Source organism: Bidens hawaiensis, unplaced genomic scaffold, assembly GCF_021521415.1.
Source record: "Bidens hawaiensis isolate Kalapana, Puna unplaced genomic scaffold, B.hawaiensis_p1.1 tig00040654_1, whole genome shotgun sequence".
Classification (NCBI taxonomy): Eukaryota; Viridiplantae; Streptophyta; class Magnoliopsida; order Asterales; family Asteraceae; genus Bidens; species Bidens hawaiensis.
The window spans coordinates 57,369-74,511 of record NW_027497190.1 but is presented as its reverse complement, the minus strand read 5'-3'; the positions used below and the strand labels follow the sequence as shown (position 1 = coordinate 74,511).

Here is a 17,143-nt window from a genome sequence, read left to right as displayed (position 1 = left end):
TCGGGTTTAGTGTTTAGGGTTCGGGTTTAGGGTTTCGGGTTTAGAGTTTAGGTTTTCGGGTTTCGGGTTTTAAGTTTTTGAGTTTCGGGTTTAATTTGTAAAATATAAAGAGGTAAAATAAAGATATTACAAATATATTTACTATTAAAATAAAAAAAGATATTATAAATATTTACAATATTAATACTAAAAAAATAAATTAATTGTAATACTTGTTAGTTTTTAATTTGATATATGCAATGGAGATTATTAAGTGAAAAAAATGTTGTAGGGACTAATATGTAATGGAGATTATTAAGTGAAAAAAATAATATGTATATAAATAATGTTAAGAGGTAATACTAATTTATCTAATAAGTTAAGGGGGGTGTATATTTAGTAAAAATGATGTAATGGAGGGTACGTTTAGCAGCACCCCCAATCAACGATCCACACGAGCTCCAGCCACAACAGCTCAGCTACAATCCGATTCATCCGTCTAAACAAGCTCTTTGAAATTGGTCGTACGGTCACAAATATAATCGCCTGTAGGATACATAATTAGTTAAATTACATAGAGTAGTGTTGTTCGTGTGAGTTCAGTTGTAGTGAATGAATGAATAATAATAATAATAATAATAATAATAATAATAATAATAATAATAATAATAATAATAATAATAATAATAATAATAATAATAATTAATAATAAATAATATGACCTGAATGAGATTGACGATGAGACCGGAGATGAAGAAGAGAATGTTGATGGGAACGATAACTGCTGCAGTTGCGATTGCCATGGCGAAGACTGCAGAGTAAAACCGTTAAGCGGGCGTTCACGAATATAGATGAACAAATAATTTTGTTCATGTTCGCTCGTTTACAAAAAATATGAATATAAACGTCCTGACGAGCATTTCACAAATGGTTCGTCAAACTTCGTTTACAGGCCTAGTGCCAATACCTGCTTTTACGGTTGTATAATATCAAATTAATAAGCGGTTGATTCGTAACGTAGGGGATGTTCGTATAGACTATATGTATGCCCCGTTAATCACGTAAGTAAATGCAAATATATTTTTCACATAAAAAGTTATAAAACAGGATTGTTTAAAAATATTAAGGTAGTGTTTGATATACAGAAATGACAAACTGTTGCTGAAAAAGTTCATTATTTATACAGCATGCAATACACGTCCTTAAACCCCAAGAAAACATGTGACGACGTATGACAACGAATGCTATGCTCGAGTTTGTTACTAAGGATATTCTTTTGCATGCATTAGTATAAAAATATAGCCAATTTTAAAGCAAATTAGTGATGATACAAAGCCAAAAATAAAGCAAAAGTAAGTATTGATTCATATTTCTTGTGATGCATGCATCATCATCACCACTTATTTTTTCCTTGTAACTCCTTTAAATCTTTCTAAACAAGTTAAGCCATCTTAGTTTCAAAACGAGTCGAGTCGTACCAAGCTTGAGCTCGACTTAGTTTGCAAAAGAGCCTAGCATGACTAGGCTTGAGATGACTCTATGGCACAGCATAACCATTTAGCGCCTACTGGTGTCCAAATAGTTATGAGTCAAACATGATTGGTAATGCCTATTTTGTAACGAACCGGTTCCACCTCTACCCGGCTACAAACTGATAAACCTGGCTAAAAACCGATACAAAACAGTCAAAAACCCGACCATACCCAGAAGCGGTTTCAAAATCCAGGATAAAAACCTACGCTACGCTATGCTGAAGTATCAATTTATATCATTCGAACCAACTTTAAATATAAGTCACAAACTTGATCATGTGCCAAGCATACAACAGAAATGTATAATAATAAACTACATGACATATTTTATAAAATATATATACATACAACAGTCTAAGATGAATGTAAAACTATTTCTTCTTGACAACAACAATTCGCCTCACCGACGTTGCTGGCACATTTGGCATACGGTGGCTGACTTGGCGTTAGCAAATGTACAATACTCACATGACCAGTGGCCCGGATCATCTATGTTTCTTGATCTGCTTGCGGGTGCGGTCCCTTTGTTCCTACCGCTTTTGCTGCTGCCGGCTACTGACCCACGTGAGCCACTGGTTCGGCTGGTCCCACCACGCGCATCCACGTCAGATAAACCGTTTTCTAGAGCCCGAACGAGATTCTCAAAGTAATTACGGGTCACACTAGCAAACAAAACTTGTTAAAATAATATATAATACTAAAACAAATACAAGTCAAGTTATGCTCAGGTCAAACAGAATCACCTGGTCAACCCAGCTAGCTTCATACGGAACTCGTTGAAGTCCTTTGAAGGCCCGTCAACATTAAGGTAACTATATAGTTCCTTCTCCGCACATTGATGAAGTCTTTCCAACCCAGATTCTGCCTCGCCTGTAAAAAAAAGTATAATAAATAAAAATTACTTTTTTTATAAAAATTTTGGCGTTCTCGTACACGTAAAAAAAGTGTAATAAATAAAAAATATTTTTTTTATAAAATATTTTTTTTTTACAAAATTATTTTTTGTAAATTTTTTTTATAATAAATTGGGTTGGACTGTTTATATGTTGTGAAATGTGGAGAACCTTGCAAGTATTCAAATAATTGCCTTTTGGCATTCTCGTGCGCAGGTAAATAATATCCATAGGCATATGTCCACTTTAGTACCCGTCTACATTCGACTATCTACAAAATTAAGCAATAATAATATGCTATATTATTGATATTAAGTAGAAATATATAACAGAAGTAGATTAAAATACTGGTTAAATTAATTTAAATTAAATAAAAACCTGTAACCACGCCTCGGTTATGAACTTAAGTTGTGATTCGGGCTGGCACTGCTTGTCACTTAGCTTCTCAAGCTAAAAGATGGAGGGGTACACGGTTAATCTTACTACAGTTAAGATTTAAGAATGAATATTAAAATATGAATAAAGAAATTCCTTACGTGTACGTTTTGCATTTGCTGAAGATCTGCCAGGGCCTTTTGTCTAGACTGCAAACAGAACAAAAGATAAAATTTAAATGGGAGGCGTTTATAAACGTGGCATAAAAGATTCTTATCGCAATAGAAACATATACTATACAAAATGATGTAACAAAGCTGATACTATCGAGTTACGCAAGTGGCTAACGGGTCAAAGCAGGTCAAGGGTTGGATTGCCCGAGAACACTTTTTACCCAAATCTTAAAAACTTGCTTAGAAAACTAAGGTGTCAGATACACTTTGAATGATGTCTGACCCATTTGACCCGTTAGATATAATATTCATAACATGAATCAACACATTCATATGTGAAAGGGTTGAATGCCACATCTGATATTCACAAATTGAAATCTCAAAAATCTTACAATATAATAGTTTAATGAAGAATAAGAAACTAACCGATTGGTTTGTAGCCCATCTTTCATAAAAATGAGTGTATCTTTCTAAAGAATTTTTCGCCATCTCTCTCCGCTTTTCCGAGTCATCATACTGTATGCAATAAGATATAATATGCATTTAAATAAAGTTTATTCCAGGAATATGCATACATGTAATTAAACAATATGATTAGCTTAAACTAGCTTACCACTCCCTCTTGTTTTGCAGCCTCATAACGGTTGCATGCATAAAAACCGCCTGTCCTTTCACCGTGATCAGACCATGCACCAAGACAAAGCCTGAAAAAACATATTTCAAACATAAAGAAAACATCACATGTATAGGGTGCTGCAAAACATGATATAAACTTACCAGCAAAATTCAAATTTGCAAGGTGGTGTACATGTGATATGCATACATCCTTGATTTTTCTCAATTGGCCGCTTGCACTTGGGACATGGTTTTGAATTAGCTAATATCCTGAGAATTAAATCAAACTTATATGTCATATTTTCATATGGATTGAATCCATGCGGTTGGTTATTATGTAATACCACATACCAGTTCATGTTTTCTGATTCTGCACTATTCTTCCTAATCCACTTTGAGACAGTGTCACAATCAACTGGCCGATGAGCTTCTTCAGTACACTGTCAAGGTGGGTCAACAGTAAAAAAAATATACAGTTTGATTAACTAATAAATAATATATAATATAATGAAGAGTATATATACATTCCAACAAAAGCCATATGAGCAACGGCAGGTAACATCAAAGGTTCCACCACCGACAATGAAGTCCACAGCATAGTCACAACCAGGAGCAGGACACCATTTTGTCTATAAAAAAAGGGTATTTACAGTGGTTAGTAAAAGACATAATAAATTAGCGCACTAGCCGAATGTAAGCCCATGAAGACGAATAACTAGAGGTGGGATTTCGACCCGTTTACTTATAAACAGGCCAATTTAGACATCGTGTTATATCCTATCCAAATCAAATAAAAACTAGCCAAAAGGAAAAAGCCAGTAAGTCAAAACGGGTTCAAAGTATTAAATATTTAGATTAACAACCGTAACAGAATTTCTTGTAATCGTAATTATCGTAATTGGCACGTGATTCATCATTTCTTTTTGTAAAAATGAACAAAAAGTATTTGTGACCCACCCCAAACTAATACGAATCAGTTCAACCCAACCATGATATAAATTCTCAAATGGGTTAAACAAAAAAAATACCTAAAATGAACAGGCCAAATGCACTAAAGGGTTGAAAGTCGTCTACTTTAATGCATAATAATATATCTTTTGAGATCACAATTAAAACATTTATGGTTTATATATTTATACAAAAATGACCAAAAAGGTTTTTGTGGGTCGATACATAACAATTGGTACCAAATAACCTAATTCAACCAAAGACTACCATTTTTTATATCTTAAAAGAAAGTAAAGTACCAAAAAAAAAATAAAAACCATCTTGTGATTGTACCTTTCTGTTGTCTTCCACAAAGGATCTAAGTAAGTAATGGCCATACTTCTCTCTATCATCACGTGAAACCAATGTACCAATCATATCCTGACCTACAGCTGCAGTACAAGATGGATCAGGACACCTCAACGCCAAGCATCCAGGACCATCATTAATAGCAGTGCTTATGTATCCTGCATTCAATAGTTGCAAAATAACCTCATTAAAAAGAAATGAACATCAAACCATGTTAAATGCACATTTCTTAAGCTCAAACAATGCTAAGAGCCCACTAACATTTTAATGTATGCAATTCTGTCAGTTCATTGTTTACTTTAGTTAATTTTTTCCTAACATACGTTGCTGCCATGCTTTTAACATATGTTGAGCCTTATAGAACAGCATATCAAAATTAGTGAACTTGCAGTTTTAATACATTTGTTTTATTGATTAGTTAACTTTTAATATTTTTTAAAAATGTATAATAAATATTTTTATTACTATTTTCTAAATCATGACTAAAAAACCAGGACTTGGGAGTCACGAGTCAGAAACTATAGATGTAAGCAACAACATTTGAAGACAGTTATAAAAATAGCGAAAGAAACAGCAATTCCGCTAATATATGTGTGTATACAAACCTTCCCAGCAAGTTACACAAAAAGGATGGCCACAAGCTGCAGAACTCATTTTATCACTTCGATACACATCAAAACAAATTCCACATGTCAACTGCCAAAAATGAGTAACTTATTAGGAATCATGAAAAGAAAATGCAGTTCCCAAATTAAATGTCCATGTAAAAATGAAACACTCATGTGTAGATATGTACAATAAATGCCAAGTTTTAGTTAGTAAAATGCTAATTTTACCCTTGCAATTAGAATCCTATCACTTGGAAAACATGCAGTTAAAGTAAGGGTAAACTGAAAATTTCAAGTTATATCATTTTTTAACTAGAAATGAGGGCAATATTTATGGGGCTGAGAGAGTCAGCGAGTCTTGCTTTTTCTATCACTTTATGGGATAAAAACTAAAGAATTGGTGGCTCTCAAAGTTATCAATAATTACCTCTCTGCCCTTGGGAAGTGCACGTGGTACTTCCAGTAGTCCAACAATCTTGCGAACCTTTTCTTCATTAGCAAACCATTCGTCATTAACTTTGCTAACACTCCTGTATGTTCAAAATATTGAAATTCATTCAGCAGACTGAGATTGAGACAGCATTCCTGTTACCACCTAAAAGATTGAGGCCAATAAATAATAACTATATAACTCTAAGCTACATAGCTTACAAAAAACTGATAAAAAAACAAATGAACCACACAACAGCTCAACCAACTCATTTAGACATCTATCTATGAGGACTGTTTGATATTTTCATTCAAATGATTCTCAACTATTCATTTAGTTAGTCCTCTTTTACCTGTTCCTAAAGTTTTGGCACTCGTATCCATTAGAATGGAATATTATTTAGAAATGCAGTACCACATTCATGATGATTCATGCAAATACATTAAAAGAACATCTTCTAATAGTTTTGTTGTTCTAAGCTTCATGATGATACATAACGCACTTGACAGCTATGAAATTTTACGTTAACAGTAAAAGAATAAAAAAAAAATCTAAGCTGGTATACTGAAGTAGAACATCTTAATTTATATTGTGTAAGTAGATGACAATTATGCAAGATAAAGATCATAACTTTGGGTTTTGTGTGTGTTTTAGATTCCCTGAACTGCATGAGGATTACAATTCTAGTTTTGATTCATATTATGATATTTGGGGGTGGTCAAATGTAATACAGACTGAAACTTTTTATGAGGTGGGCTAGAATCTTGTGTGGGTGCTTCAGTGTCTTTTGAAGAAGTAGCTTGAAAATAGAATATGGTTGAAAGATACAATGTTATCAACATGTTATTCTGCCATACACACTCTTGTTTCGATGTAAAGGTGTGACGGAATAAAACAAGACTTACACAAACAACTTTAGAAGAAACTGACAACAGATTACCAGTTATAGTGGCGGAGTAATATGGCAGCTGCATCACTCGAAATGGAGAGTATAGAAGATATCTTCTTTATGTTATCCTCTTGACGACGACGAATATCTGCTTCATTCAAAATGGTATAGTTCTGCTGAATAAAAAAGACAGAAATACTTAAAGTGATGCATAATCTGATACGAATATAAGAATGGCTACTAAAAGTGCTGATCTGACTACAGAAAAGTAAACATATAATTACATACACCTGAAATTTAGCCTCTGGCACATGTCCTATTATGTTCTTATATACACAATATTATTAGCATGCTTATGCACCATTTTTTCTAAAAGAAAAGAATATTATTAAAAGAGAGAGAGACAGAGACCTAGAGAGTTTTCACTTTTAGGATAAAAGGTAATTGCAACAGCCACTCGTCTATTTTAGTCATTTAATGATTACTTGGAAGTGCTAATTTGCTGCTTGGCTACAGTTCTCATATCATATAGGCCTATTAATTACATGAAACTGAAAAGAAAACATTCAAGGTTGCAAAGAATGATTTCATAAACCTAGACAAGTAGACTGCTAATCAAACAATACTCAACTTCATAACTGTACTAACTTTTGTTCTTTTCTAATGCTAGAAAAACTAAAGAAAGCACAATGCCACAAACAAGTGGGCTTCCATAAGTTCCATAAACATTTTGGTTGCTTGTGCAACATATAATATCATGTAGTAGTTTTCCTATAACATGCATTTGATACTGACCCTACTTCATTTGGTCTAAATCTCTCATTTACAACTCATCCCAAACCAATAAATCAACGAAAAGTAAGCCTCAGGGGCATCAAGCCGGTGAGGAGATCGCATCACGTTATGCAAGGTGATAAGCGTACAAGAAGCATCCCGAGTCGATCAATTTTAGGTGATACCTCCAGCTACGCCTCTGCTCCATGGAAACCATTGCCAAAGAGCATCTTGCTCGTTTAAAAACAGTATATTAGAATAAATTTAGATCACTAAGTAATCATATAAATTATATCCTTCAAAAGCTGCACCATATACAAAAAGCCCCACCTTTTTTTGTTATTTTGAGTTGTGATTCATAATACAACACAAATGCTGGAACTATATCGGCATAGCTAGACAGAACAAAAACTCCTTAAAACTTTAACCCTCTTATGATCCAAATACCTGATCACTAATCTACACACTATAAAATCTCAATTCAAATACAATCCCTGCTTGAATTACATCAGCGCAGCTAGACACAACAAAAACTCCTTAAAATTTAAATCTCTTATGAACCAAATATCCAATCACTAATCTACACACTATAAAATCTCAACCGAAATAAAAGCCCTAGATCAGCTCATCAGTTTCTATTTCCTTTATCATTAAGCACAGATCATAATAGTATAAATATCATGGTTAAACCTAAAACAGTAATGCTTTTACATGTAAATGATGTAATCAGCTGTATCTGATAACTATGAGATACAGGATCATCAGAATCTTCAAAATCATTAAGCATAAATCATAATGCTAACAAAATCATGGTTAAACCCTAAAACATTTATGTTTATTCATGTAATCAGCTGTACCTGACTACAATGAGATACCTGATCATCTAATCATCAACCATAAATCATAATACCAACAAAATCGAGGACAAAACCTAAAACAGTAAAGGTTATTTATGTAATCAGCTGTACCTGACTATGATGAGATACAGAAAGATCAGATTCATTAAGCATATATCATAATACTAACAAAAATCATGGTTAAAACCTAAAACAGTAATGCTTATACATTATAATACTACCAAAATCAGGATTAGAACCTAAAACAGTAATGTTTATTCATATAAATATTAAATAACTTAGTCAACTGTACATGATCAACAGAATCACTAAGCATAAATCATAATACTACCAAAATCACAACTAAAACCTAAAACAGCAACGTTTAATCACATAACCAGCTGTACCTGACTACGATGAGATACCGGATCATCAAAATCATGATCAAAACTTAAAACAGTAATGTTTATTCATGTAAATTATCTAATCAGTATACAGGATCATCAACATCATTAAGCATAAATCCTAACACTAATGAAATCACGATTAAAACCTAAAACAGTAATGTTTATTCACGTAAATTATCTAATAAGTATACAGGATCAACAATACCATTAAGCATAAATCATAACACTAACAAAATCACAATCAAAACCCACAACAGTAACGTTCATTCACGTAATCAGCTCCACCTGACTATGATGCGATCCCGATTATCCGAATCACTAAGCATAAATCATAATACTAACAAAATCATGATCAAAACCTAAAACAGAAATGTCTATTCATGTAAATAATGTAATCAACTGTACCTGACCATCAGAATCATTAGGCATAAATCATACTACTACCAAAATCTCTACAAAACCTAACACAGTAACGTTTATTCACGTAATCAGCTGTAGCGGACTACGATGAGATACCGGATCATCAAAATCATGATTAAAACCTAAAGCAGTAATGTTTATTCATGTAAATAATGTAATCAACTGTACCTGATCATAGGAATCATTAAGCACAAATCACAATACTAACAAAATCACAACCGAAACCTAAAACAGTAATGTCTATCCATGTAAATTGTCTAATCACTAAACAGGATCATCAACATCATTAATCATAAATCCTAACACTACCAAAATCACAACTAACACCTAAAACAGCAACGTTTAATCACATAACCAACTGTACCTGTTAGGTTCGGAGTCACACACAAACACGAATACAATAGTAAAACCGAAAGAATAAACGAAAGAGACACAAGGATTTAAGTGGTTCGGTCACGGTGTATGACCTACGTCCACTGTCGATAACTAGGGTTTTCTTATTATTGAGTAATACAAACTTACAAGTACAGGAGAGAATATATAGACTAGACAATTAGGGTTTAACCCTTTAACTAAACTGGGCCTGATTAGAGCTTTTGGGCTTGGCCAAAACTCAAACAGCTTAATCTCCTAATTCTGTCTATTCGTCTAAACCGGACCCGACCCATGATGGATCGGAGACCACAACATAACAATCTCCCACTTGGGCTTCGAGACATCTTCTCTAAACCACCACTTGGATGCGTCAAACATTTCAACCTGCTCCCATTTGGAGACGTAAAATGTCTTCACCTGCATTGCCTTGTACATGTAAAATAAAACCCATCTGGTTTTGCACCTCCTAGTTACCCTTCGCCTTCTCAACATTATTCCTGAAGGCCTGCTGAAGCTCTGCACAGCTTCAGCTTATCCAGCATCACCGGCTTGGTGAACATATCTGCTGGATTCTTAGCACCTGAGATATTTTTCAAACTGAAAACACCATCACTGATCAAATCTCTGACAAAGTGATATCTCCTCCCGATGTGCTTCGTCTTCGAATGATAGACTGGATTCTTCACAAGTTTCACTGCACTCTCATTGTCACAATATAAGAACTCTGCCTGTTTCTTTCCCAACTCTTCAAGAAAAGTTCTCAACCATACTAATTCTTTACTTGCTTCGGCTGCTGCCATATATTCTGCCTCAGTGGTTGATAAAGCAACACTTTTCTGAAGTCTGGACATCCAACAAACTGCTGTTCCCCCAACTGTGAAAACATAACCAGTAGTGCTTTTAAACGTCTTCTTACATCCACCCAGATCAGCATCTGAATAACCCCTGAGAATTGTATCCTTCCCCTTAAAACATAACCCCAAACTGGAAGTACCCTTTAAGTATCTGAGTAACTATTTCACCGCTTCCCAATGTTCCTTTCCCGGATCCGACATAAAACGACTAACCCCGACAGCATGAGCAATGTCTGGCCGTGTACAAACCATGGCGTACATGAGACTGCCAACAGCAGATGCATACGGAACTTTAGCCATCTCTGTTCTTTCTTCCTCTGTTCTGGGAGACTTGTCTTTGGTAAGTTTGAAATGACTTCCCAAATGTGTGTTTCTCGGTTTAGTCTTCTCATCATTCATCCTGAATCTTTCTAACACTTTCCCTATGTATTTCTCTTGGGATAGTGTTATGGAGCCATCTTTCTTTCTGGATATACTCATCCCCAAAATCTGTTTGGCTGGACCAAGATCTTTCATCTCAAATTCATCAGACAACTGTTTCTTCAACTTGCGAATCTCCTTCATATCAGATCCTGCAATTAACATATCATCTACATAAAGAAGTAGAATGATATATGAGCCTTTAAACTTCTTTAAGTAGCAGCAATGGTCGGCCTCGCATTTCTTGTACCCAGTTCTCACCATAAAATCATCAAACTTTAGGTACCATTGCCTAGGTGCCTGCTTCAGACCATACAAGCTTTTCTTCAATTTGCAGACCCATTTTTCTTCCCCGGCAACCTGAAATCCCTCAGGTTGTGCCATATAGATCTCCTCGTCAAGATCACCATGTAAAAATGCTGTCTTAACATCTAATTGCTCTAGATGTAAATTTTCTGCAGCAACAATACTTAAGATCAATCTGATGGTGGTCATCTTCACAACTGGAGAGAATATTTCATTATAATCAATTCCCTTCTTTTGTTGGAAACCCTTGACCACTAAACGAGCTTTGTATCGTTTAGACCCATCATGTTCTTCCTTGAATCTATAGACCCATTTATTCTGTAGAACTCTTTTATCTGGTGGAAACTTGGTTAAAACCCATGTCTGGTTTTTACTCAAAGAGTTCATCTCCTCCTTCATAGCATGCTCCAACTGGAGCGAATCTTTCAACTTAAGTGCTTCATAATAACTCTCTGGCTCACCATTTTCAGTTAAAAGGAGATAATTAACTGAAGGTTTGTAACGTACCGGCTGTTTAGAAACTCTGGTGGACCTCCTAACCCAGTGCTGAGGCGGGTCAGGTTCTTGTGGAGACTGTTCATCCTCAGACTCTGAACTCCCACTGTCAGAGACTCCCTCTGACTCTTCATTTCCACCAATATCATCATCTTCAAATTCAGGAACTGTGGTTTCTTCAGTTTCTGTCTCGGGTTCGGTAGCTGACTCAACTGTCTTTTTCTGAGCATCAATTTCATATTCAACCTGCTCTTTCTGAACCCTTGATTTTGAAGTGTTTCTATCTTTGTATAACTCAGCCTCATTAAAAGTTGCATGCTTGCTTCTGACTACTTTTCTGCTTTCTAAATCCCAAAGCCTGTAGCCCATTTCGTTTGACCCATATCCAATGAAAACATATTTTTTAGCTTTAGCATCAAGCTTGTCATTTTTCACTAGATCATAAGCGCTACACCCAAAGACTTTCAAATGCTTATAATCTGCAGCTTTACCTTTCCACTCTTCTTCTGGTGTCTTGAAACCCAGCGGTACTGACAATCCCCGGTTAATTAAATAAGCTGCAGTGTTAACTGCATCTGCCCAGAACGTCTTTGGAAGCCCGGCATTAAGTCTCATACTTCTTGCCCTTTCATTTAACGTCCTGTTCATTCGTTCTGCCACTCCATTTTGTTGAGGAGTGCCAGGGACTGTAAAGATCATCCGAATACCGTACTCTTCACAATAATCACGGAATTCTTTGCTAACGTATTCACCACCGTTATCCGACTTCAAGCATTTCACCTTCAAATCAGTTTCCAATTCAACAGCAGTTTTCCATTTCTTAAAAATATCAAAAACATCAGATTTATTTTTAAGAAAGTAAACCCATACCTTGCGTGTCGAATCATCAATGAAGGTGACATAATAGTGCGATCCTCCCAAAGAAGAGACTGAAGTTGGTCCATAGACATCAGAGTGAATAAGCTCCAATTTCTGAGCTTTCGGTTGTTTTCCGGTCTTCACAAAAGATACTTTCTTCTTTTTACCGAAAACACATGGTTCACAAAATTCAGATTCAACCTTCTTCAGTTCTGGAATTTTTCCTCTAGCAACGAGCATTTTCATCCCTTTTTCACTCATGTGGCCGAGTCGTTGGTGCCACAAACTAGACTGACTCGGTCCACTGGTCACTGCATTTACCCCATCAGCTGGAATTTCAACCATGTATAAAGTGCCCTTCTTTTTACCTCTGGCGATCACAAGATTCCCTTTCACAACTTTCCATTGACCCCCACCAAACATAACATCATATCCTTTGTCATCTAACTGCCCAACAAAAATTAGCTTTCTTCTAAGGCTAGGAACGACCCGAACATCCTTTAGAGTCCATGAGGTGCCCAATGAAGTTTTTAGTTCAATATCCCCCATCCCCGTGATATCAACAGCATGATTATTAGCCAAACGAACTTTACCAAAATTACCTGTTCGGAGATTCTTCATCTTCTTCGTGCTATAAGTGGCATGAAAAGATGCACCAGAATCCATAATCCATGAATCTGTTGATTCTTCAACACAGCAGATAAGAGTCTCTTCTGAACCTTCTGAATCATCTGAACCGGTGGCCAGATTAACTTCCTTCTTAGATTCTTTCTTTTCTTTTGAAATTGAGGGGTTAGGGCATTGGTTTCTGAAATACCCCATTTCTTTGCAATTCCAACACTCAATGTCTTTTCTGGGCTTTGACTGACTTCTTCTTCTAGACTTTGACCTACCCCTGCCATTACCTTTCTCTCTTCTCCTACCTCTCCCTTCGGTGCTCAATATAGAACTAGATGTCTCACCAGAATTCCTTCTTCTTATGTCCTCCCCTAAAATCAAATCCCGGACTCCTTCAAAAGTAAGCTTAGTATTCCCAGCAGAACTACTAACTGCAGTAACAGTCCCTGACCAACTTTCGGGTAACGAGGATAACAAGAGTAACGCTTGAACTTCATCATCAAACTTGATATCAACAGAAGACAAACGAGAAATAATAGTGTTGAAGTCATTAACATGAGAGGTAACAGATGCCCCTTCCTTCATTCTGGTGTTAACTAGCTGTCTAATCAGAAATACCTTGTTTGATGCAGAAGGCTTTTCATACATATTTGACAAGGCTTTCATAAGACCATACGTGGTAGTTTCATTTACAATATTGAATGCCACATTCTTAGCTAGTGAGAGTCTAATAACAGCTATGGCTTTTCTGTCAAGTACCTTCCACTCATCATATTTCATACTTTCCGGTTTCCTCTCTTCTAGTGCTTCCATTAAATCTTTCTGACATAGCAAATCCTCAATTTGCATTTTCCACCATCCAAAATCCTGACCATCAAACTTCTCAATCTTGATCTTTCCGTCCTCAGCCATTATCCAAACTGAGTTTTGATTACAGCAAACAACCAAACTACCCAAGGAATAAAAGGACTGGAGACTGATCAGAAAAAACGAACCAGCAGCTGCAGAACCCTAATCAGCGGCGGCGGAACTGTAGCGGCGGCGACGGTACTGTAGCGGCGGCGCGTACTGTAGCGGCGGCGGTACTGTAGCGGCGGCGGTACTGTAGCAGCGGCAGTGGAACTGTAGCAGCGGAGCAGCGGCGGCGGAACTGTGTGTATAATCGAGAACCAGGCTCTGATGCCAATTTTTAGGTTCGGAGTCACACACAAACACGAATACAATAGTAAAACCGAAAGAATAAACGAAAGAGACACAAGGATTTAAGTGGTTCGGTCACGGTGTATGACCTACGTCCACTGTCGATAACTAGGGTTTTCTTATTATTGAGTGATACAAACTTACAAGTACAGGAGAGAATATATAGACTAGACAATTAGGGTTTAACCCTTTAACTAAACTGGGCCTGATTAGAGCTTTTGGGCTTGGCCAAAACTCAAACAGCTTAATCTCCTAATTCTGTCTATTCGTCTAAACCGGACCCGACCCATGATGGATCGGAGACCACAACATAACAGTACCTGACTACGATGAGACACCGGATCATCAAATCATGATCAAAACGTAAAACGGTAATGTTTATCCATGTAAATGATCTAATCACTATACAGGATCATCAACATCATTAAGCATAAATCATAAATCCTAACGCTAACAAAATCATGTTCAAAACCTAAAACAGTAATGTTTATCCATGTAAATGATGTAATCACTATACAAAATCATCAACATCATTAAGCATAAATCATAATCCTACCAAAATCACCTTCAAAACCTAAAACAGTAACATTTAATCATATATAATCACATAACCAGCTGTACCTGACTCCGATACGATACCGGATCATTCGAATCATTATCGACAAACTCGTAATCAGCTGCATCACCGTCATCGGAGTCCATCGCAGTCTCTCCACTGTAGAAATCATCGTCATAACTCTCAGCGTCATTCGCGTCAAGCATATCGTCTTCTGAATCCATCAAAACCTAATAATAATTGAAGATAAATTTGATCGCGATAATCACACCAAACAGAGCGTATGTATATGTATATGTATGTGTGTATGTATCGATTGCAGTGTGTGTGATTGATTGATTGGCCGGAGATTCGGATTATTGAGAGAGAGAGATTGGGGAAAAGAATAATAATAATATTATTAATATTATTATTGTTTTGTAGCTTTTTGATGGTGGTGGATTGAAGAAATGAAATGATGTGCGTTCTGTATACACTTTAAACCAATTCAGATTTTTTTAAGTTGTTATTATTATAATTATTATTATTATTATTATTATTATTATTATTGTGTTAGGTTGCAAGGTTGGTGAGTTTCCTTTCCTTCACTTGGGTCTACTTGTTGGAAAAAATATGAACGGAATTAATGCATGGGATCCGGTGGTGGATGTTTTTAGGAAGCGTTTGTCAAAATGGGAAGCTAAGATTCTTTCCATTGGTGGTCGGGTCGCTATTATAAAATCGGTATTGAACGCTCTGCCAACGTATTATTTTTCTTTATTTAAAGCTCCCAATGGAGTCGTGGATAAGCTTGAAAGATTGAGAAGGGTATTTTTGTGGGTGGGGGGAATGGAAGAAAAGGCGAAGATTAATTGGGTTGCATGGGATAAGGTAGTGTTGCCTACTAGCTTAGAGGGTCTTTGGATTGGGAGGTTGCGAGATATCAATATGGCATTACTAGCAAAATGGTGGTGGCGATTCAAGAATGAGAATGGTAGGTTGTGGTGGAAGGTCATTTGGGGGATTCATCATTCTTCCCGGTCTTGGTCGGCTATCCCGGCAAAATTATCGAGCCCGTGTCCGTGGAGTCGTATCGTGAAAATTGATTCGAGTCTCCGGAAGTATGGGGTGGAGTTAAGTACGAGCTTTCAACACGTGGTAAAAATTGGTAAAAAAAACATGGTTTTGGCTTGATTGTTGGGTAGATTCGTTACCTTTGGGAGTCTGATTTCCAAAACTTTTCTCCCTAGAAAAATCCAAGGGATGTAATGTGGCAGATAGGCTATATATGCTTGATGGTTGGATATGTAGGGAACCGGGCAGTGTAGAGGAAATAAATGAATTGAAAAATTTGCTTCTAATATGTGAAGGTGTATTCTTAACTCCAGGGGAGGATTTTATTAGTTGGTCCTATAACCCTTCCGGAGACTTCACAGTTCGATACATTAAAGATTGTTTAATGATAAATTCAGTAAATGACAAAATTATGTTTTTGAGTGGAACCGGTAGGTCCCAAAGAAGGTTAATATTATGGCGTGGCGGGCGGCTTTGAATCGGATTCCTACTTTTGATTTGTTGCTTAAACGAAATATCCCAGTAAATTCGATTTTGTGTCCGATTTGCGGTGAGGTCGAAGAGTCAGTTGAGCACGTGTTTATATCGTGTGGCCTTGCGCAAACGTTGTGGAGTGTGGTGGCCCAATGGTGCAAGCTTCCAATGTTTATCCTATTTAGTTTTCAAGATGTGTTGGATCTTTATAAATTTTTAACATTTTCTAAGGATAAAGCTAAAGTGTTTCATGCGGTGTGTTTGATAGCGGTTTGGTGCTTATGGAAAGGGAGAAATGCATTAGTTCATTCCGGGACCACGATTCAAGTCTCAAATTTGTTAGAAGAGATAAAGGTGTTGAGTTTCTTGTGGGTAAAGAATAAAGCAAAAAAATGTGGTCTCTCTTGGAAGGATTGGTGTAGTTTTCGGGTTTAATGGTTGTAATGGGTTGGGGTCGGTGCAGGTGGTTTGTGTTTGCGCTGTTTTCGGGTGGCGTTTTCTTGGTTTTCAATTTGGTGGCTTGTATTGTTGTTTCTAGCGTCTTGCTAGTTCAGTAAAATTTTGTTGGTCATTCAAAAAATTATTATTATTATTATTATTATTATTATTATTATTATTATCATTATTGAAATAAGTACATTTTAGGCCCTTGGAGAAGTTTGGTTTTAGTCTAAAGGACTAAATGTAGCAACTCAGCTACCGTCATC

The 17,143-nt window shown here is 36.2% G+C and overlaps 1 protein-coding gene across 2 annotated transcripts; it reads right to left on the bottom strand.

Annotated features, from left to right (window-relative positions):
* Positions 1 to 1,725: 1,725 nt before the first annotated feature.
* LOC143592272 (putative E3 ubiquitin-protein ligase ARI8) lies at positions 1,726 to 15,336 on the bottom strand. 2 transcript variants are annotated; one of them, XM_077072219.1, is made up of 15 exons: positions 14,975 to 15,336; positions 6,842 to 6,966; positions 5,899 to 6,001; positions 5,469 to 5,559; positions 4,849 to 5,021; positions 4,092 to 4,196; positions 3,919 to 4,007; positions 3,730 to 3,837; positions 3,566 to 3,656; positions 3,379 to 3,468; positions 2,941 to 2,988; positions 2,783 to 2,854; positions 2,576 to 2,675; positions 2,255 to 2,381; positions 1,726 to 2,173 (listed from the first exon to the last, which is right to left on the bottom strand). In XM_077072219.1, the coding sequence occupies exons 1-15, from the start codon at positions 15,131 to 15,133 to the stop codon at positions 1,912 to 1,914; spliced, it is 1,743 nt and encodes a 580-aa protein (XP_076928334.1). In that variant the 5' UTR covers positions 15,134 to 15,336; the 3' UTR covers positions 1,726 to 1,911. The 2 variants fall into 2 exon arrangements, with proteins under 2 accessions (XP_076928334.1, XP_076928335.1); XM_077072220.1 differs by having other exon boundaries at positions 6,842 to 6,963.
* Between the last annotated feature and the right edge of the window lie 1,807 nt (positions 15,337 to 17,143).

What these genes read in the sequence shown, in the direction of transcription:
- LOC143592272 (XM_077072219.1), bottom strand. Translation starts at nt 15,133, where the DNA reads ATGGATTCAGAAGACGATATGCTTGACGCGAATGACGCTGAGAGTTAT. An exon ending in TTACTCCGCCACTATAACTG is followed by an intron (nt 6,002 to 6,841) that starts GTAATCTGTTGT and finishes TTGAACATACAG; the next exon opens with GAGTGTTAGCAAAGTTAATG. An exon ending in GATGGGCTACAAACCAATCG is followed by an intron (nt 2,989 to 3,378) that starts GTTAGTTTCTTA and finishes TTCTGTTTGCAG; the next exon opens with TCTAGACAAAAGGCCCTGGC.